Source organism: Scardinius erythrophthalmus (assembly GCF_964197995.2).
Source record: "Scardinius erythrophthalmus genome assembly, chromosome: 11".
NCBI lineage: Eukaryota > Metazoa > Chordata > Actinopteri > Cypriniformes > Leuciscidae > Scardinius > Scardinius erythrophthalmus.
Window position 1 is genome coordinate 4,770,183 of NC_138231.1, and position 21,889 is coordinate 4,792,071.

A 21,889-nucleotide genomic window follows, 5' to 3' on the forward strand; every position below is an offset into this window, starting at 1 on the left:
TGGCTCAGGCTCCGGAATGAAAATGACCCTGGGTGTTGGCTCTAGCACTGGTTTCATAGCAGACTCAGGCTCTAAATCTGTGATGGATATGAATTAATTAATTAATTAACCCCTACTCTTCTACGAGAAGTGCCATGGGATTTGTAATGACCACAGAGAGTCAGGACCTCGGTTTAACGTCTCATCAGAAGGACGGGGCTGAACACTGGCTGGTCTCTGGGTCTGTTGCAGAACTGGCATTGCCTTCCTCTACGATACTGATTGTGTGAGGGGAACCACATTGCACCAACACCCACTCACCAACACTAAAATGTGCATAGCAGGTCAGGTGAGCCAAATCAATCCAACAATGAGTCACTATGACAACCAATTAAACCATTCTAAAACATTCCATTCCATGGAAACAAAAAGGAAACACAGAAAACAAAGTTACAATCTAAAAGTCCATGAAAACAAAACAGAAACCAAATATCTAAATATCTATATTTATATGCACACAAATATGCTATATTTATGTGACAACTACAAAAACTATCATTTCTGTATTACAGCACCTAACATTTAATGGGAAGTAGATCAAACGATCATATCGACTGATATACATTTCGAAACATCCGTTTATAAAAAAATCTCTAGCTGGACAGACAGGGCTTAAATAAAGAAAAACATGACAGAAATAAATTCCTCTTACACCACAGCATCCATGTGTTTACACTGAATAAGTAATCTGTTGTTTACAAGGATGTGTAGATCACACTGTCAATGTGAAGGTGGAGGATTTGGACTTCAAAAGGAAACGCGGGCCTGCGGGTCAGGATGGAACCATGTTATGATGCGTTTCCTGTTAGATAAAGCTCTCCATAGACGCGTTTCCACTGTCGGGCCAGGGCCGGGCCGTGCTAGTGCGTGCCAGGGCCAGTCACGTTTCCACTGTCACTTCCGGGGCTTGATCGGGGCTTACTCGGGGCCAACGGCCAGGATTTCTGGCCCGTCACTCTCTGATTCCGCAAAATCACTGGCATGGTGAATGAACCAAAATCAAACGAACCCGGGTCAAATCCCGGGTCACTTTATCCGTGTATTTTCCGGAATCTCTGTGTGAAAGGGGCTATAGTAAACGCTTGAAGATACGCATAGTAAAAAAACATATTGAACGCTTGAAGAAATCAGACCAATCATAAAGGCTATCACAATCATGTTTTTATTTGATCTGTCAGTAGCCTATGTCTCGTCTCTTTATACCGGACTATCATAAAATAAAGCAACTTTTTTTTCGGGAGCTTCCTCTGTTTCTCTGACTGAAAATATCTGTATGGGAGTCGAAAGAGTGCTAAAGCTCCTCAGGTCGTATTTTTGGTGGCATATATTTTTTAGAAATTATCATTCTTTTTAAATGTGATGTCCTGTAACTACCAGATAAACAGAAACAGACGCGACTGAAGAAGTAAGTGTGTCCTCTTTCTTGTGAAATAGACCTAACGGTAATTTATTTCTGAGTGTCTAATGTGCAATTTTGACATAAATTAATTCATTATGATTAATGTAGGCCTATCACTTTTTATTGTAAACCTGTGGTAAAACATCAATGTTTGGGTTTTAAATATTCAAGTAAACAACAAAAATGCCAGCAAACGGTCGCTTTTATCATGTTTGTTTTCAACGCTGTTTCCAGGGATTTCTGATTAGTTTTCTGATAAAACTTCCATTTGTTGGTGAAATGATGGGTTAGTGTGACGTTGTTCCAGAGAGGCGTGTTACGGGCGTGTTTTAGTGAAGCACTGTGGAGCTTCTGGCCCGACAGTGGAAACGCAGGCCCGGTGCTATTAGCCCGAGGCTATTAGCCCAGCACGGCACGTTTAAAGCCCTGGCTCGCACTGGCCCGACAGTGGAAACGCGGCTATGTGGGCCGCACTAATGAGGTGGCAGGAAAAATGTACCGTATGGCTCAATATTTGTGAACATGGAGAAATGAAGAGATTGAACTTCACCATGCTCAGTAAAACAGACTCATGGATCTCTAATGAATCCAAACACATCTTGGGCTCATTACGATACTTTGTCGTAAACACTCATACAGGGTGACTACAACTGCTCTTGTCATAAGATCAACTAAGTCTGTGGTTTTGCCATCTTGAATTGCGGTGTTGTGTTTGATTGGCTCTGACTATGGAGCACATTTGTCTCGTTTTCAACTCTTGGGCCAAAGACGCTCATCACTAAACGAAAACAAGCAGGATGTAGAGTCAACGTTTGCAGTTAACGTGTCCTGCTGGTTCAATCCTCTGCTCATTGGGTCTGCTCTTTATTCCACAAGCCCAGAATCAGTTAGATAAATTGTAAATCCTATGCATAAATATTGTGGCAATGCAGTGGAAAAACTTTGGTTAGCTAGTCTCCCAACTTGGCTAACTGATCTGAAGAGTCTCGTCTGATGGTCAGGCTGGGAGACCAGCTTTAAGACCAGCACATTACCTAATAAGTTGAGTATTTTAGCAAAGATATGATGTCACATTGTGTAAATTGATTTAATAGTGTCTATACAGTATGTGTACAATGTTTCTAACCACATAACTGAAAACACAAAACTAAGAAATCAGCCTTCAGTGTGTTCATCTTGCATGATGGCAAAATAGAAATGTATGTGTTCATGTTGATGAAATTTCTGCAATTATGAGACAACAACCATACTGTACATGGAGCTGCTAAATTAATCATGGCATCACTTATAATGCAAAAAAGAGAGAAAACATAAAAAATAAAGTAAACTGATCTAAAACATGTGACTGCAATAGCATTTAGCCTCTGATATTTCGTTTTTAAGGTGATGCCGGCGTTAGTCTGGTAGAAGTCAAAACTTTTAAAAAGATTTCCAATTTACGAATTAAAGAGGTTTCAACTTACAAGATCAAAAAAAGACATGAACACATTTAATACTGGGAAATTTGTAATTGTGGTAATTTACAACATTATCCATATTTAACACAGTGGATTATTATAATGGTGACAAGGAATTTAAGAATCACAGTGTTCACATTTAAAAAGTTCATTGATCAGTTTTGCCCCTGACCCTGAATTACCATTTCAATTATGCTCAAAATTAAAACAAAAACAAACAAAACAAAAAAATGGAAAAATCTAAAAACAAAAGCATCCCTTATCCACTCATAATTAATTAATTAATTAATTAATTAATTAATCACTTATTTTTCATTAAGTTGTCAGTAAAGTAATTTAAAGAAACAAAGTTCTGTCTAAACTGTTTGTAAAATCATTCATTGTTGCACTAAATTAAATCTGTCAATTTTCATAAAATAAAAAAAATCACATTTACAGAAATTTTTTAAATAATTTACACAAACTTTGCTTGTGGTAGAATGTTATTGATTATAATGGTTTGGCGGTGTAGGGAACACACTGATTAGTTGTAGATTGACAGGAGGATGAGGAGTGCTGTGGTCAAGCTCAGAGCCAGAAGTGGATGTTGGCTGATGGAGGACGTCCCATCAGTCACCCTGATGTCTTGAGCCCCACACTGGGAGCAATCTGACCCACACAGCGAACACACAGACATGTGCTGTCTTATCTCAGATGTGTAGGACCGCACTGTCCTCCGTTCTGCAGAGGATAAGAGAATGAAACAAGGAACTTGAAAAGCATACTGGAGCAGAACATCATATGAAGGACCATGAATTAAATTGTTTGGAGCAATTATTTAAAGAGTCTTACGCGGCTCATAGTAGTCGTAGATCATCATCACAGCATCTTGGACATTGGCCACCTTAAAGTCCATTATGGTGGATATTTCAATGCACTTTTCGAATATGGTCACCTGTGATGAGAGGAAAGATGATAAAATTGGAGATACAGCCACGAACCATCTGATGCATAATGCACACAAAAAAATAACCAAATAAACCATCATAAGAACAAAAACACACCGCAAAAATGGATTTTCTTGCTTAGTATTTGTGTCTTGTTTTCCAGTACAAATATATAAACATTCTGAAATCAAGATACATTTACTTGAGAAGCAAAATGACAGGAGATATTAAGTCTTGTTTTCTGGAAAAAATTGTTTTTGCTTAAAACAAGAAAAATAAATCTGCCAAAGGGGTCAGAAAAATAAACTTAATTCATAGGAAAAATAAGATTATAATAAAGTTATTTTTGCAGAGCAGACTTAGCACCCTTATAATAAAATATTGAATGAATATAAGTAAAGGCTGGCCCACACTACAAGATATTACGGCCAATTTTAGGCCCAATTCTCCCCTTCCAATCCTAGGTGAAGTCCCCATTATCTTGATGTTATTTTATCCAGTAGTGTGAGGTGTGTTAAGAGTGACCATAAATATCCAATTAAAATAGTAATTTAACATCAGAAATCCTGTCCAAACACTATTATGGCCATTTCTTCTTGCTCGTCGTCCGCCATGTTTGTTTACTCTAAAGTCACGTTTGACCACGAGAGATATAGTGAGAATGTCATGTCACATTTAGAAAATCTGATACAATTATACAAATCTGTTAATGTGGGCCAGCCTTAAGTAATTAAGTTGCTAAGAGGAACTCACCGTGTCTAAGTAAAGTATAACTCGTCCTGAAGGCGTCTCCACTCTTCTGACTAGATCATCTATCTGGACACCATCTTGGGTCAAACTGAAGCCTGTAAGTAAACCCACGTCCAGTATGGCCATACCCGTCTGACTCAGGCCCTGGCCGTCCCTCAGACTTAAAGAAATGGACAAAATGCTTTCAGACAGATTTCTACTAAAAAGAGATTCCATAAATATCTACAGCGGCCCCAAGAAGTATTAGGACATAAATACTTAGAGTTTTATGATTTGCATTATATATAGAATATTGCTAGTTGTCAAAGAAACCTGACATTGTATAGTATGATTATTGATCGCTCATTGATGAATTGCTTTTGTTCCTCATTTAGCATCTGCTAAATGCATAAATGTAAATTTTGATGATGTAGAATATACATCTTATTATTCAAGTGTGCTGCTTTGATGTCGACACTGATGTTTCTTTTTACATCTATAACGACACTGTTTGTAAAAAATATTATACTTTTATTATCTTATTGGTAAACATGCTACTTATTTGTATTTAATTGTGCTGCATGTTTTTTTCTTTTCTTCCTGATAACATCAGCTAAAAATGGTACATTTATTTCAATGTTTATTAATGTGCAGTGTCCCTTTTTAAATAAATAATGTTTTTATATAAATAAATGCCATTTTTTTTGATAGTTTGTTATGTAAATGCAAATACATTTTTAATTGCAGCTCAAATGTAAATACTTGTTTGGGGCCGCTGTATTTAGTTTTTTCGAGCTGGGCAATTATTTCAAATTAATTTTCATGATTTACGATTTTGATATTTTGAAAACAATCAAGATATATATATATATATAAACAAACATACATACATACAGTACATGCAATTATTTTTTTACACAAATTTTTTTTTTTTTCAATAAATGTGTGATGTTTCCAAAGACAATGAGTAATCTTGTTAAATAATCATGATCTGAATATTGACCAAAATAATCATGATTATGATTTTCCATAATCGAGCAGCCCTATTGTTTTGTTGACTTTTTAATCACATTTTTTGGTGCTGATGAAATAATTTTGGAAAAAAGCGAGTCGTGCGTGTGTGTTCAGTCCAACCGCTCACCTGAAACATATGTGAAGGTTTACACGAAACTCCTCATTGTCCATTACGTCTATATACAAATAAAAGGCTTCATCTGTGTGTGTATCACGCCGTCTGAGAGACCTTCTCGAGTTTATCACGTTGTAGAACACAGTAAGCTGAAAGAGTAAGAGAAAATTAATGATACAAGTCTTAGGGAGTTGTTTTCCCATTTTATCGCTTCGTAAACAGCACACAGCAACAGCACATCTCTCCTCAACAAGTCAGATGATTTGAGAAATCATTCACGTCTGAAGCACAAATGAACAAACATCAGGTCAAGTCTGCTTTCGTGAATCTTCTGAAGAACAGAGATCTGGACACAGTTTTACTGTTTCACTGCTTCTCAAAGCAGCTCAAGATGTTGTTGGTGTCTCAGCGCCTGGGCCGTTTACGTGCTCCATGGCCAGCAATCACAGGTATAATTACACACTGGACTCAGAAAGCCATTACGTCTCTATTTATCTTTATGGGGATTTCAGTTATTATTCACAGCTGCTGAACCTTCATAACCTGCTGTTTGGCAGGTGATAGCTTGATCCTGCTAAACTATCAGGACGGTCCACTTGTTGTTCAACAAGCAACTTGTTTTACTTTTTAGCTATAATATTTGCTTTTGTACCAGACCAAATTCTCAACCAGGGTTTTTTGTGCCTGTTTCGCGCACACTGCATCTGCTGTGCATGACGTCTGTTTTGATCACAACGTACTGGCAGATGTTAACTACGAGTTTAGACATACCTGAAACAGAGCAATGCCTTTACCCTCTGCCGCCACTTCAACGTCAATCTCCTCACTTGCATCAATCTGTAGAGGCAAACCAAACATTAGCATGCTTCGCTTAGCAGATCTTGACAAATTACTGAAGTCGCAAACAGTTATTTGCAATGATAACTTTCAAATTCTTGTGAGTTATTCACTACTGTTGGGGTCGGTAAGATTTTTTAATGTTTTTTAAAAGAAGTCTCTTTTACTCACCATGAATTTGATCAGAAATACAGTAAAAACAGTCATATTGTGAAATATTATAACAATTTAAAATACTTGTGTTCTATTTGAATATATTTTGAAATGTAATTTATTCCTGTGATCAAAGCTGAATTTTCAATATCTATCTTTTGTGCTTGGAACACCATTATTACTCCAGTCTTCAGTGACACATGATCCTTCAGAAATCATTATAATATGCTGATTTGCTACTCAAGAATTATTTCTGATCATTAACAATCTTGTCAAACCATGATAACTTTTTTCAAGATTCTTTGATGAATAGAAAGTTCAAAAGAACAGCATTTATTTGAAACAGAGATCTTTTGTATCATTAAATGTCTTTACCGTCACTTTTGACCAATTTAATGCACCCTTGCTGAATAAGTTGTTGTGTGAGTTGGTGTCAGCACAGATCTAGACTGTGTATTATATACTGTACATACGGGAAGTTCTTGGCTCTGTTGCAGCAGGTAATTGGATCTGTCTATGTTGAACATGGCAGCTCCGTTCACCGTGATGGTGAGATCCACGAACTCGCCGTTGTTAATGGTGGCGTAGACTGACAGTGCGTGCAACGCCATCACCGTATCCTGACAATAAAGAAAAACACAGAGCACAAATATTACAATAAAGCTTCAGAACTGATCAAAACAACAAAAACGGCATTCAACAAGGGAAAAATGGGATAAGCATGTCCATTTTGATTTCATGTGTAAATGGCAGATGTGTTCATCTCTCAGGACCTGTTTACATCTGGTATTAAGATGCTTTTTGGTCGATCGGATCACAAGTAGACGAGGGAAACACATTCCCGTTTACACCTGGTGTTTTAATCCATCTCTTTTGTCCACTTTCATCCACTTCTGTCCTGATTTCTTCAAGGGGAGGGTGAATGTATGGACTTTTTCAGATCTTTCGATCTAATGGACAAAATAAGCTCACGCAATTTACATATGAACGTGACCAGAGAAAAAACACATGGAGAGTATCATCTTTAGTTTCTGCTCTGACAGCCGAAAGACCAGCTGAACGCTGTGAGTGTGTGTTAGACATCAGGAATGGAGAGAGAACATTGTGCTTGGTATGTTTTTTATCTTCAGGAGACAAAGTTTAAATCTCTTCTAACTAGAGCTCTTCCCATAATGTTTACGCATCAGGTCAGTAGACGGAGAGTAGACGGTCTTTTGTGGCTGTTTGAACACATTCGACCTCATTAGCGTTTACATTACGAAAGCAATCCAGTCTAATGTGTTTTCATCTACCTCTGGAAGTGGTCAGAATTGGACAAGCTCAAAACGTTTTAGACCCCGTTTACACCTGTATTTAGCGTCGTCCACTTGTGATCCGATCGACCACAGCTTGTCTTAATACCAGGAGTAAACATGGTCTCAGCTGCATCTGTGTCACAGAAACCTAGCTTTCAATCTCCTGCCATCTGGTAAATAACACCGCACATGTGCAGAGAAGAGCACAGAAACAGCCACACATCCTTTAATCTTTACATGCTCAAACAAACTCTCTTGGCAAGCGCAGTCAGATGTTCTCCTGTTGGATTCAAGTTGTTGTGTCAAACCAAAGGGCTTCAGCATGATTGCAGCGCTTTATTAATGCTCAACGTCCCGGGAAACTGCTAGTCCTCATTGAGGTTAGTGTTCCTGACAGAACGCAGGCCGCTCGGAGCCAGACATCCGGGTTAATATCATGAGGCTCTTTTTAAAATTAAAAGTACATTTTCTTTTCTCTCCTCGATGGCCTCTCACAGATCTTGATTTCCAATTGAAACATTCGCCTGCCAACAAATTCATCTCCCTGAATCAGTGGGTTTGTTAGATCAAAGATGTGTGTAATCATAAACACTGGGACACTAATTAATACCTCAATAGATGTATAAGCCTGTTTACTTTCTTAAAGGAATATTTCCAGGTTCATTTGTGGTGTGATTTCCACTTTTTTCTTTAAAAAAAAGCAAAACTCTGAGGCACTGGTGAATAAGTGAATCCACAAACATTCAAATACTCACTGTTTCAATATTACAGCAAGAGATGTAGAATAAGTGTTAATATGATTTTAGTATGGAAAAAAATGCTTACTAATATCTTCTGTTTAAAGTTCAAATAAGAGTTTTCAGAGAAAAACTAATGTAAGTGCTTTTACAAAATTATAAGCAACACATTTCTGCTTTTAAAGCTTCAAGAACATTGGCCATGTGACTTCCATTGTAACCCAGTCTTTCTAAAATGTCGACATTCATTTCAGGAGCCAAGTGCGGTCTACGTTCAGTCATTCTGTCCCATATAAACAGTTTCTATTGTCTTTCATGAGTTGAACGTCTGTTTAACACACCTGAGTGGATCCGTATCCCCCGAGATGGTTTCTTTGCTGACTGAGCCACTTCATCAGACTGAATCCTTGATCTATTAGTTTCAGTCTGTACATGGAGAGCAGTACATACGCAGATATCTCAATGTCGGCTGAACGCGGCTGCCAGGAATTGTACAAGATGTCGCCTGGAGATCTCCAAGTTGGCACTCCATCTGAAAGACCCAGAATGCAGCGTTACCATCCTACTATTATAAACACATTAGCGTTTAACACATTTTACTGTGCCAGGTTTGACACTCATCCATAAGAGTACAGCTGGTCGCCACACTGTGTGGAATTAAAGGAAATGTATCGGTTATTTTCTAATGGGTTATGTATGTTTCACATCTGTGGCATGCTGTCGATTACCGCAGACAATAGTTTTACTCCTCAGAGAGTACATGTAGGGTATATTTACCGACAACTAGTGCTCTGTTCAGCAGCTGTGTGAGGGCAGATGGAGCGCTGGTGCTGTTGGCCAGTGACAGAGCGTAGGTGACTAAAGACAGGCTGTAGTTACTGGAGATTCCCTGAGCCAGTCGAGACTTCAGGAAACTCAAGGCAGAAGACACACTGCCTTCATATGTACTCTAGCAGGAGACACAAAACAGTCTCCTCAAAAATCAATCGTGAATGAAAACAATCAATCAATCAATCAATATGTCTGTCTATCTGTCTATCTATCTATCTGTATGTCTGTATGTATGCCTATCTATCTATCTATCTATCTATCTATCTATCTATCTATCTATCTATCTATCTATCTATCTATCTATCTATCTATCTATCTATCTATCTATCTATCTATCTATCTATCTATCTATCTCAGATAATCTATCTATCTATCTGTCTGTGATATCTATCTGTGATATCTATCTATCTGTCTGTCTGTCTGTGATATCTATCTATCTGTATGTCTATCTAACTATCTATCTCTGATAATATATCTATCTGTCTGTATGTCTGTCTATATCTATCCGTCCGTCCGTCCGTCCGTCCGTCCGTCCGTCCGTCCGTCCATCCATCCAACCATCCAACCATCCATCCATCCATCTATCTATCTATCTATGATAATCTATCTATCTATCTATCTATCTATCTATCTATCTATCTATCTATCTATCTATCTATCTATCTATCTATCTATGATAATCTATCTATCTATCTATCTATCTATCTATCTATCTATCTATCCGTCTATCTGTCTCTATCTATCTATCTGTGATAATCCATCCATCCATCCATCCATCCATCCATCTATCTATCTATGATAATCTATCTATCTATCTATCTATCTGTCTATCCGTCTGTCCGTCAATCTGTCTCTATCTATCTATCTGTGATAATCCATCCATCCATCCATCCATCCATCCATCCATCCATCCATCCATCCATCCATCCATCCATCCATCCATCTATCCATCAGTCTGCCTGAACTCACCTTGTATTCAACGTCCTCCAGAAGTGCAATGAGGACGTACGCTGTGAGAGACACAGGTCCATCCAGACCGCCCTGGAGCTCTGTGTGGATGACCTGACCCGGCTCTCTGAACGACCCGTCAGGGTCCTGATGGACAGACAGCCAATATGCTGTCCTCAGCATAACCCCCGGGTCGATGGAAATGAAGGCTTGAGCCTGGAGGAAACACCTGAGCACGAACGCTGACAGCCTGAATATCACAAAGCAAACCACCAATCACTCATACACTTGATTTGTGTTTGATTTCATTTTCACCCATCGGTTCTGAAGTCAGTACTGAACTGGAAAGACTATGGGCCCAATTTTAACGATCTAAGCGCATGGTCTAAAGCGCATAGCGCAAGTGCACTTAGGGCGTGTCCGAATCCACTTTTGCTAGTTTGACGATGGGAAAAATGGTCGGCGCACCCAGTGCATGGTCTAAAAGGGTTGTCTCTATTCTCTTAATGAGTAATGGATGTGTTTTGGGCGTAACGTGCCGTGCGTTAAACCAATCAGAGTCTCATCTCCCATTCCCTTTAAAAGCCAGTTGCGCTCGCGCCATGGCGGATTCGCTATTTACATGGCGCAATCTGCAAGTGGTAAGACTGAACGCTACTCCAGAGAGGAAACGGTTCTGCTCGTGTGCGAGGTTAAAGCTGTGTGTGTGTGTGTGTGTGTGTGTGTGTGTGTGTGTGTGTGTGTGTGTGTGTGTGTGTGTGTGTGTGTGTGTGTGTGTGTGTGTGTGTGTGTGTGTGTGTGTGTGTGTACGCGAGATTAATGTGCGCGAGCAGACCATTTACGGGACAAGCCGGATTCCACCATATCTTTATGAACACAGTATCAATCTTTTACATTGTAATCCTTTTATTTTTAATATTTGGCTAGTTTGTGTGCTGCAGCGCATCCCTATGTGTGTAATAAGCAGAGTGGACCCGTCTATAGGCATTACTAATGGACCCTTTAAATAACAAAAAAAAAAATATCAATGCACCAACAATGTGCCTGAACACACAGACCAGCAGCCCATGCATTTGCTATTTAAACAACGTGGCGCAGGACGTGAAAATGATAACTGCGTCGGACTGAAACTAGCAAAAAATACTTGCGTCGCGTCTGGCCCGCATTGCGCCGGGTGTATGATAGGGCCCTAAGTTTTTGGGGTAGAGTTTAAGCTGCTGTATTTATTTATGTATACCATGTGCTGCCAGAATAATCACTGTCTCCAAAAGCACTGAAGGAGCCATCAAGCCTTTGGTAGGAAAGCTCACGTTCATATGCTGCAATCAAACAGAACAGACGTGTTAACTCAAGGACTTCTGCTGTGTTTCTCAGGACTATAAGACTTATCAACACTCACCTTCCATCATGTAGCTCATAGCCTTGCTCCTGGTCTGTTCCTCGGCTTGCTTGGTATTTCTCAGGTACTCCAGAACATAAATATTTGGAGCAAAATGGATCATGTTCTGCTCACCACAACCGTAAGGGATCTCAATGAGAGAGTCCAGATTTCCAATGGATGGGCCCAGAACGTCACCTTCAACATAGTTACATATAGAAGAGGGTCAGATAAGATGTTTGCACTCAAAAGAAGCCTGATAACAGCCAGAAAACCTCTTACAATAGAAACACAGGGTGAGGACACATACCCACAGCAGATACTGTGGCCCTCTGACTGTCAGAAACCACATCTGCAGGAAAACGAAACGCAATCGTCCTAGACAATGTGTTCTGGTTCAGGGGAAACTCCAGAAACAATGTTTGAGTTGACGACTGTTCCAGTCCCTCTGGCTAGAGAGAAATCATTCAACACAAAACGAGTTTAGGATTTTCCACTTCCCAGCTGCTACACACTATGATAGCATTTGTTGTATGTTAAATATAGAATCATAAAAAAAAATTGTTTTTTTTGTTTTTTGTTTTTTTTTATCATGAAAAAAAAATTAATAATGCAAAAATGTATTGTTGCACTGTCTTTATTTTAATATGAATGTGTTACAGATTTTGCTTTGCTGTAATAAATATAGAATGATCAAAAATAATGAGAAAAACAGCTAAAAATGTCCAGATGCTTTACATTCATACATGACTGAAAAAATATGGCAAAAATTGGCTTTTTTTTAAATCATTTTTGTCATGAATTTTTTTTTAAATATTAAAATAAATTGTTGTATTATCTTTATTTGTTTAAAATAAAAATATCAACTTATTATTAAAAAATTGCTTTGCTGTAATAAATATAGAATCAGCAAAATATTGAGGAAAAAATCAAAAAATGTCCAGATGCATTACAGTCATAACCATATGAGGAGAAAATTTGGTCAATTGTCAAGAAAATAATGTCAAAATGCAAAACTAAATTGTTTGTCTTCAATTTGTTTAAATAAAAACTTAAATGCATTACAAATATTGCTTTGCTCCAAGAAATAGAAATCATCACAAATGTTTCAAGAATGTCCAGATGTCCAGGCAAAAATGGGCTTAACTGTTATGAAAATAATGTCTAAATACATTTTTTATATCATGCTGGCATGAATCACCTTGACAAGAACAGTCTTGTAGACCCAGTCTGAAGTGTAGATGGATGTGGCTTTGACAGAGATGGGAATCTCTCCCAGTGCTGTGACTCTGATGGGGAACAGGAGCGTCGTAATGTTCTGACTCAACACTGAGACTTTCCTCACATTGTTCATAGATAATTCTCTATTGTCTGGTGACACAAATTCAAACTCCAAACTCTCTGCAACAACAACCATCACCTGTGACGGAAAAAGACATGAAGAGAGTTGTTTTCAGCAGGCTATAATTCACTTACAACAGAACAAGCCTACAGTAACATGTGTCAAAGTCAACATAATAGAACAGTATTCACAAACTGTTTTACTTTCATTTAGCTGTGCGCCAGAGTTTCATTTTGTGAGTCAAGAGGTTTGTTCAAATAACTTGAGCAACAATAATAATAATGCTGAGCAAATACTTGAGTGCACAGTCCGAGCTAACAAAAATATGTTCTAGGAACATTTTGCTAACGTTTTCATTAAGTTGTAAAAACGTTATTTCTGAATGTTCCCTGAATGTCCAAAACGTCCAGTTAAAAAAAAAAAATTATAATTTTAGAATTTGACAAAAATGATGGAAAAAAACGTTCCATTAACGATTTTGTGTAAAATTTTGTGTAAACGTTTTGAAAACATTAGACCAGATAACTATGAACGATTATTCTATTAATGTTACTGGAAGATTGTTTGTTCATAACTTTGAGAGAACATTCCCCGTTAGCTGGGTTACTGACTGCTTTTACAAACACAAATCTCACCTCCAAATCCTCATCCTTATAGTTAAATAAATTGACTTCCAGCAGTAGCAGTTCCCCACGGATCAGGAACGCCGGGAGATTCAGTGACAGGAAGAAATCTTTAAACACGGTGAGCTGAGAAACAAACTCCTTTTTAAAAATCAGTTATACATACTAATATTCAGTGATAGGTAAACTGTACACAATGCCTCACCTCTGCAGGAGCGCTGATGCCCAAACCCAGATTCTCTGACATCACGATAGCAAAGGCCACCCAAGAGGTCAAGCTGTCCGGCACGGTCACCGGGAAAGAAGCCGAGGCAGAATTACTGCAACGTAAGAAATAAAAACAGACATAAATTGCTTGCATGAAATTAATGTGAATAGAGACCTTTTGAGAATTTGATGGGAAACAATTAAATTCATATTGTGATATCTAACGTTTCCTTGTGTCTTGGCAAATATGAGCACAGTTTGAGACATTGTTGAGGTGTCTTCTGAAACTCTACAGGATGACTGATAGACCTACACTCTTTTTTTTTTAGGGAAAATATTTGCAGTCTTCAAAAGTCTCCATTTGCTCTCCATTCCGTCTCAATGCTGTCTAGGATTATATAGAGATCTCATAGATTTGTGATTTTTCATTCCTAAGTGATTGCATAGTGTAAACATACAAAGTTATAACATCAGAAGTTGCTTGTTCATAGCTCAGAAAGTATTTTTAATACAGTTAGGTATTATCCTAGTGAAAATCAGCTCAATGACAGACATATTTCTCCTCGTGTACCTCATATTAGCATCCAGCCAGATCCAGGTTTCAGGAAAGTCTTTTCGTAAACCCACATCAGCCATCTGATTCAGATAGAGTCCCTCCCCTGCTGTGGAACCCATGAGCATTAGTGAGAAAACGATTGAACCAGAAGACAATACAGGGAAACCATTGTTTTTTTCAGGCACTGGTCAATTTTGAGCTTTTCTGCTTCAATAATATGTCTGCTTATAACACATAACATCCAAAATACATATTTAAGTGGTGTGCCTCAAGGTTCGGTTCTTGGTCCACTACTAATTCTAATTTATATCCTCTTGGCCAGATCATTAAACGTCATGGACCTAATTTTAATACACTAATTTATTTTCCCAATTCAGTCTTTTCAATCTGGGAGAACTGTTTGATTCTAAATTATGTTTTGAACCATATCTGCCAACTTGTTAAATCTTGTTTTCTGCACCTTCGCAACATTGTTCGCATAAGTCCTTCCCTTAACCATAAAGATGCTGAAACTGTTATCCAAGCTTTCATAACCTCTAGACTGGGCTATGTAGTGGCCTACCAGCTAAATTCCTTAATCACCTGCAATTGGTACAATTGCATTGACCCTTAAATTTGAACAACAAATGAGCTGGAATATTAATATGGATAGCATAATTTGGTCTTGGAAAAACTTGAGAAATGTTTGAGTGCATATTGAGATCAATATGTCTTGCCTTAAGAAAATGTGAGTGGTGCAAATCTGTGTTTTAGGTGGTTGCCAGGGTGCAACTATGTGGTTGCTAGGGTGTTCTGAGGGGTTGCTTGGGGAGGTTTAGTCTTAAGACTTACGAAACGCAGGGAACAACAGATTCTTTTCCTGATTCAGCCTGGCATCTGTCAGAACCGTGACACCGCACATCTGCAGAATGAAACAGTGTCCATAAACCATGTGGGAATAAGTGATTCATTTCTGTTCCTGAGATAACAATGAAACATCATATGACATTCATGTGTCTGATCTACCATGAATATGGAATACGGATCTCCCATTTTCATGCCGCTGTAATCTGTATGGGTCATCTCTCCGCTATATGATAGAAATTCTTCAAGCACCTGCAAAACACACACACACACACACACACACACACACACACACACACACACACACACACACACACACAAAAGCTCATTTTGCTGATCTTAGATCAGGACAAATTGCTCTGGAGTCAGTGTTTGCTGATCACAAACCAGCTATTGTTATAAATCACATCCAGAACAACAAACTGAACTACACAATGGTGTGTGCACTATCAAACCCGTTCACCTAGTTCTGATAAATACAATTACTCTCAGTTTCTTCCTTTTGTCAACAAGTGAAATTCGGGAGTGGTGTTGGCATTTGGTTACATAGGATGACCAGCTTTACTTATCATGAGATCTTTTTGTGGGAACAAACAATCGTGTGAAATCCCAAAGTTGATTTCCCACACTTTAAACCTCAATACACTGAACAAGACAAGACATCAGGTGAGAGAGTTGGAAAACAATGGATCTCCATATTGCCCTAGTGTTGATGTCTCAGATTATTCTGTGAGCGTAAATGATCTATAATCTCTAGTAGACCATATTACCTTTGTCTCTGTAATGCCACTGTCTTTGTTGGAGTCCATTGTTGCTTTGTCCACAACCAGAATTCCCACCAGAGATCCAGGCTCTGACACAGAAACGGAGAGAGATACAGATTCTGCTGGCCCGGCACGATCCTGACTCCAGCTCAGAGATACCTGCAATTGAGATCAAGTCAAATTCATGATTATAATGACATTACAACTCATTTTACTTCTGTAATGTGACACATTTCAGAGGGGAAAAGGATATTCAACAAGAATGATTAAATATTCAAATAACCGCATTTAATATAAATTTAAACTATAATTCGTTTTCATTTAATTGCAACTAACATGGATTGAATGAAGAGTCCAAAAACTTTACATTCAGTTTGCACTTATATAGTTTGCACTTCACAATTATATGAAGGTATGTTATTTCGGTAATTAAAAGCAGGCAAAAGCAGACTGTCAAATTATTTCACAAATTTATTTCATTGTTAAATGTTTCATCAAAATATCAGAAAATAATGTTATAAATATATTAAATAATATGCAAAATAGTATATTTGCATGTCCACATTCTACACAATTGCATTTAATGGGTTACATGTAATTCAATAAATTAATAAAATATAATTTGAGTAAAATAAATTCGACTGAAATTTCAGAATTGCTGATTTTTTTCTGTTTAACCCCATCATGGTATTTTGTCCTTCATATAATAATTGTTTGACATCATATTTAATGTACTGACGTCATTTCTTTCTAATACAGTCTTTATCAGTACTGGCTTTGTCAAGCTCAGCAGTTACATTTTTGTCTTAAAATCGACATATTTCAGGATATTCAACAAGAAAATCCATCTGGAATCAAGTATGAAACGCTTTAAAAAGAAATCTTTTGTTATTTGATTTTCTTACTGTAACTTTGACTATATTAACATTACCCAGTATTAAGTTATAGGTAAGATAACCTACAGTAGTAGCCTAAAACAATGACTATTTAATTAATTGAAGAATAAAATAAATCACATTTATGAATATCCACCCTGACCTTTTCTAAGGTTGTATTTCCTAACTATGTAATGCCGTGATGTTTCTGTTGTCCTGAACTCTTACTGTGTTTCTCAGAACTTGTGTGAAAGAAACTTGTAGAGCATCATTGACGATCTCTCCGTCTGGAAGCGTGTAGTACACCATCACACAAGCCAATGGAGTCCAAGACTGATCTGTGTTCAGACTGAAGGAAGAGGAGTTTACCGTTCCAGCATCCACCACCCGACCGCGGGACATCACCTACACAAACACAGGCTCATTCTCACAAATGCCCAGATGACTTACTACAGATATCATTAACAGGATACCCATGTGAAAAAGAACGGTGCTTAATCATATTGTAGTGTACTTCAAATCTTAAAAGTGTACCGTACTTGCAGATAGTATAATATCACTGAAATAAAAGGTCACTTTAGTGTACTTCGAAAGAGTACATTTTCATGACTATGTGTTTCTTAACACAATTTAAGTACACTTTCAAAAAGTACATTGGTAATCATGTTTTAATAATCTTTTGTAGTGATTTAAATAAGTAAACTTATTTTGATCTGTTGACTAACATCCTAAAGCACATGAAAGTACTGTACTTGATTATAGTGTTATTCAATATTACATTTAAAGTTAATATATTTCAAATGTAACGAATTATAACTGCATCATTTCAAATATGCAACAACTAATATAATTAAATAATTTGACATAAAAAGTTGAAATTATGACATTAAATCATAATTTCAACATTTGATTTCATAATTACGATTTAGTATTTAATAATTTTGACTTTTTTGTCATAATTTCCCCTTTCTGTCATGACATAGAAAGTCAAAATTATGACTTGTAATTTTTGACATTTTATGTCTTAATTTAAAATTTACCAAAGCAATTCTGTCAAAAAGTCAAAATTATAATTTAGTATGTCATAATTATGACTTTTTTTCTTTTTTTTCATCAAAAACTCAAAATTATGATTTAGTATGTCATAATTATGACCTTTTTAAAAAACAAATTGTCATCAAAAACTCAAAATTATGACTTAGTATGTCATAATAATTCGACTTACAGTATGTCATAATTAAGATTTACCAAAGCACTTTCTTTCTTATGTGGTGGAAATGGGCTTCCATATCAAATAGATTATCCCTTGATGGAAAATACTTACAAGGTAGTGGAATTTAGTCAGGTTAAAATTGCTCTCCAAAGTCAAGAACAGCGGCTGTCCGACCTGCAAAAGTCACCCTGTCAGTGCAAACTGGAGTGAAAACAAACATAACAGCTGGAAATATACACAGACCGCTTGAGTACCTGAGGCTCGCTGTCTCTGTGAAGCTGAATGTAGGATCTACTGGGTGAAGAATAACTCCTGTAGAGCTGAAGACGCTGGACTGTGTCTTCAAACCGGGCCTGAAACCAACATCAGGAGGAAGCACTGCTTAGTGCTTGGCTGCATCCCAATTTACATACTTCTAGTATGCATAACGTATATCAAGGCCATGTAAAATGTGGATGAAGTGTTCGCACCTCTATATCAAGTGTGGCAACGCTGTCAGAGAGCTGGACCTGAAATGACATCACCCCATCAGCAGACACTGGAAGCTGGATATCTTGGACTGGAATATCGAACATGGGAGAGAAGCTTGACGTCGTTGTGCTGTTCATCATGCGAGGCACCATGGCACCATTCTCGTTCCACGACCACGTCCAGGGGCTGTACTTGTGCTGGGTCACCGTCAGCTGGACACTTCTGCTCTGTTCTTCAGCACTCAGGGCCCGCTGGTCATAGCTAGTTAACTTCACCTTGAGAGAATGAATCTCATAAAACCTGTTGGTCATGTCTGGCTCATATTTCACTAACTAACTATCTAATTCTAAATAAATAAATATTGCATAAAGATAATTTACCAAATTTTTTATTTATTTTTTTGCATAATGAAATTATTGTTCATTTGACATTTGACATAATGACATTTTTTTCACGACAACTAAACATATTATTATATATTATATAATAATATTTAAATATATTACTTAAATACTTATAATACGAAAATAATTATAATTTATTTAAATACTGTCATTAATGTGAAAATAATTATATCTTACATGAAAAAATATATATATTTATACATCATTATAGATATTTATAAATCATTGTAGGTTTTTGTACTGCCTTTAATTTATGCTAATTTTAATAAATAAATCATTTTAAGTAAGCATAAGTAAAACATATCTACACAGTAATGAAACAGAGATGTTTTACAATTCAGATTTTTCAATACAATAAATCTTAACGTTTCTAAAAACAGGCTTTATTTTTTATGTATAAAGTATAAATTCTTTTTTTCCTCTTTGATTTTTAGGGTGAAAGCTTAGACTAGTCTTAAAAGTTAGTCATCTAAATTGTTTCTTCAAGACTGGTCCTAACTTTTTAAAGTCTAGTTGGTCAAACAAGTACTTTAGACACAGCGTTAACATAGTGGCCCCTGGACATGTTCACACAATTCACCAAATTCACTCAAAATATGGACGAAAATGTAATGCTAATGATTTTTCTTCTGTCTTTACCTGAGCAGTGAAGGTCATGGAGGGTTTAATGATCTGTGGATGTTGCAGAAACTCTAGATTATATTTATTATCCACAATAGAAACCCTCACACTGCTGTTGCATGTTAAACCTACAGGCAGAGAAATGAAAAACAGCTCAAATCAAATATGAAAGGACCTCTTAATTTGTTTATTAATATGCATGCAGATTGGTTAAAGTTATTTGACAGCTGGATTCATGTCAACAGGACGGTCACAGGACATACCTGTAACGCCCTCTGTGACGTTCACGGTAATGTCGATATATTCTGTCCCATGTCCATCATAATATGAATATGTGTAATCAGAAGACAGTTTGTACAATGACGCATCAAATGTGATATCAGCAGATCCGTCAATCTACACCGTAAAAAGAAGTCAGATGAACAGTCAAACAAACATAAACTTCAATATTCAATCATATAATATTCAACCGTTTGAATTTAAACCGTTAGTGGGCTACTCACCATTTCATTGTGTTCATAACGTCTATCGAGGCCATTGAATACGTGAATATATGTCACAGACATCAGCCCACTGACGGGCTTCCCATAAAAATATCTGAGAAAAAAAGAAAAAGTATTATTTTTGTGTTTTTAATGAATAATACAACTATTGTTCAGGACAAACGCTCACTTTGCTGTGACCGTCCCTGTCAGTGTGTCTTCATAATGCAGGATGGAGGGGACGTTCACCTTCACCTCAAATCGAGGAAGCACTGTAAACATACATTTAAGATTAATGTCTGGGGGAAAAAAAAAACATTGATCATAAATGTTAAGTATCATATGTGAAATCTCACCATAGTAGTCCACAATGAACGATCTCTCCTGTACAACATCCTGCATGTCCAAAATAAAAGTGTTAGAATAAAGAGCATTCAATTAAATCACTAGGCCCGTTCACACCAAAGGCGATAACGATAACGATAACGATAACGATATAGTTCTGGTGGACATTCCTGTAGTCAGCATGCCAATTGCACGCTCTCTTAAAACTTGCGACTTCTGTGGCATTGTGCTGTGTGATAAAACTGCACATTTTAGAGTGTCCTTTTATTGTGGCCAGCCTAAGGCACACCTGTGCAATAATCATGCTGTCTAATCAGCATCTTGATATGCCACACCTGTGAGGTGGATGGATTATCTCAGCAAAGGAGAAGTGCTCACTAACACAGATTTAGACAGATTTGTGAACAATATTTGAGAGAAATTGGCCTTTTGTGTACTCATGAAAAATGGGGGCAAAAACAAAAGTGTTGCATTTATAATTTTGTTCAGTGTAGTTATGGTTCTTGGTGTGAACAGGCCTTAAAGGGTTAGTTCGACCAAAAATGAAAATGATCCCATAATTTACTCACCCTCAAGCCATCCTAGGTATAGGCCTATGTGCCATTCTTCTTTCAGTCAAACACAATCAGAGTTACCGGTATATTAAAAAAATATCCTGGGTCTTCCAAGCTGCATGATGGGAGTGTATGGTACCTTAGATTTTGAAGCCCAAAAAAGCGCATCCATGATCCATCATAAAAGTAATCCATACGACTCTTGGGGTTAGTAAAGGCCTTCTGAAGCGAAGCGAAGCAATGCGTTTTTGTAAGAAATATATCCATATTTATAACTTTATAAACTAAACAACCGATTTCTGGCAACGGCCGTACGTGAGTCTAGTTCCGGCGGAAGAGTGACTTCTGACCCGACGCATGACGTATTGATGAATGCTGAAGTGCAGAGGAAAGAGAAAACAAAACACCAGTCATGAATTAGAAGTCTAAAATGACGATTTTTAAAGAAAAATGTCAGAGGAGCTTGAAGTTTGTTACCCAGCCCTATTTGTTTGAACCGCAAGAGGTATCTACTCTCACTTAAGATTACACTACTCCAACTCGACTCGATTGTGAACGTGCGGACCGACGTTACCTGAAGTTATTACCGTTTATAAAGTTATAATTCATGAGTTCATGTGCCCATATAATCTTTGTGTATAAGTAGTGATGGGGACGAGACCGCCTATGCCGAGTCCGAGTCAAGACCGGAGTCTTTGAAGGGTCGAGTCCGAGTCGAGACCGAGTCCGTT

The 21,889-nt window shown here is 37.4% G+C and overlaps 1 protein-coding gene across 1 annotated transcript in view; it reads right to left on the bottom strand.

Moving 5' to 3' along the window:
• Positions 1-3,374: 3,374 nt before the first annotated feature.
• The window catches only part of cd109 (CD109 molecule), a gene marked incomplete at its 5' end in the record, with an annotated part of 24,219 nt that continues 5,704 nt past the window's right edge, over positions 3,375-21,889 (bottom strand). Inside the window, 28 exons of the mRNA XM_081378121.1 lie at positions 3,375-3,615; positions 3,727-3,829; positions 4,575-4,731; positions 5,692-5,828; positions 6,451-6,516; positions 7,143-7,289; positions 9,043-9,233; positions 9,479-9,650; positions 10,502-10,730; positions 11,718-11,799; positions 11,880-12,056; positions 12,169-12,310; positions 13,060-13,278; positions 13,836-13,949; positions 14,029-14,143; positions 14,602-14,692; positions 15,418-15,487; positions 15,592-15,681; positions 16,200-16,352; positions 17,297-17,473; positions 18,393-18,455; positions 18,536-18,634; positions 18,752-19,027; positions 19,796-19,905; positions 20,041-20,173; positions 20,281-20,374; positions 20,450-20,531; positions 20,616-20,655. Of these exons, the coding sequence (XP_081234247.1) occupies positions 3,419-3,615; positions 3,727-3,829; positions 4,575-4,731; positions 5,692-5,828; positions 6,451-6,516; positions 7,143-7,289; positions 9,043-9,233; positions 9,479-9,650; positions 10,502-10,730; positions 11,718-11,799; positions 11,880-12,056; positions 12,169-12,310; positions 13,060-13,278; positions 13,836-13,949; positions 14,029-14,143; positions 14,602-14,692; positions 15,418-15,487; positions 15,592-15,681; positions 16,200-16,352; positions 17,297-17,473; positions 18,393-18,455; positions 18,536-18,634; positions 18,752-19,027; positions 19,796-19,905; positions 20,041-20,173; positions 20,281-20,374; positions 20,450-20,531; positions 20,616-20,655 (3,726 nt within the window). The 3' untranslated portion in view covers positions 3,375-3,418. The remainder of the gene's footprint in view (positions 3,616-3,726; positions 3,830-4,574; positions 4,732-5,691; positions 5,829-6,450; positions 6,517-7,142; positions 7,290-9,042; positions 9,234-9,478; positions 9,651-10,501; positions 10,731-11,717; positions 11,800-11,879; positions 12,057-12,168; positions 12,311-13,059; positions 13,279-13,835; positions 13,950-14,028; positions 14,144-14,601; positions 14,693-15,417; positions 15,488-15,591; positions 15,682-16,199; positions 16,353-17,296; positions 17,474-18,392; positions 18,456-18,535; positions 18,635-18,751; positions 19,028-19,795; positions 19,906-20,040; positions 20,174-20,280; positions 20,375-20,449; positions 20,532-20,615; positions 20,656-21,889) is intronic.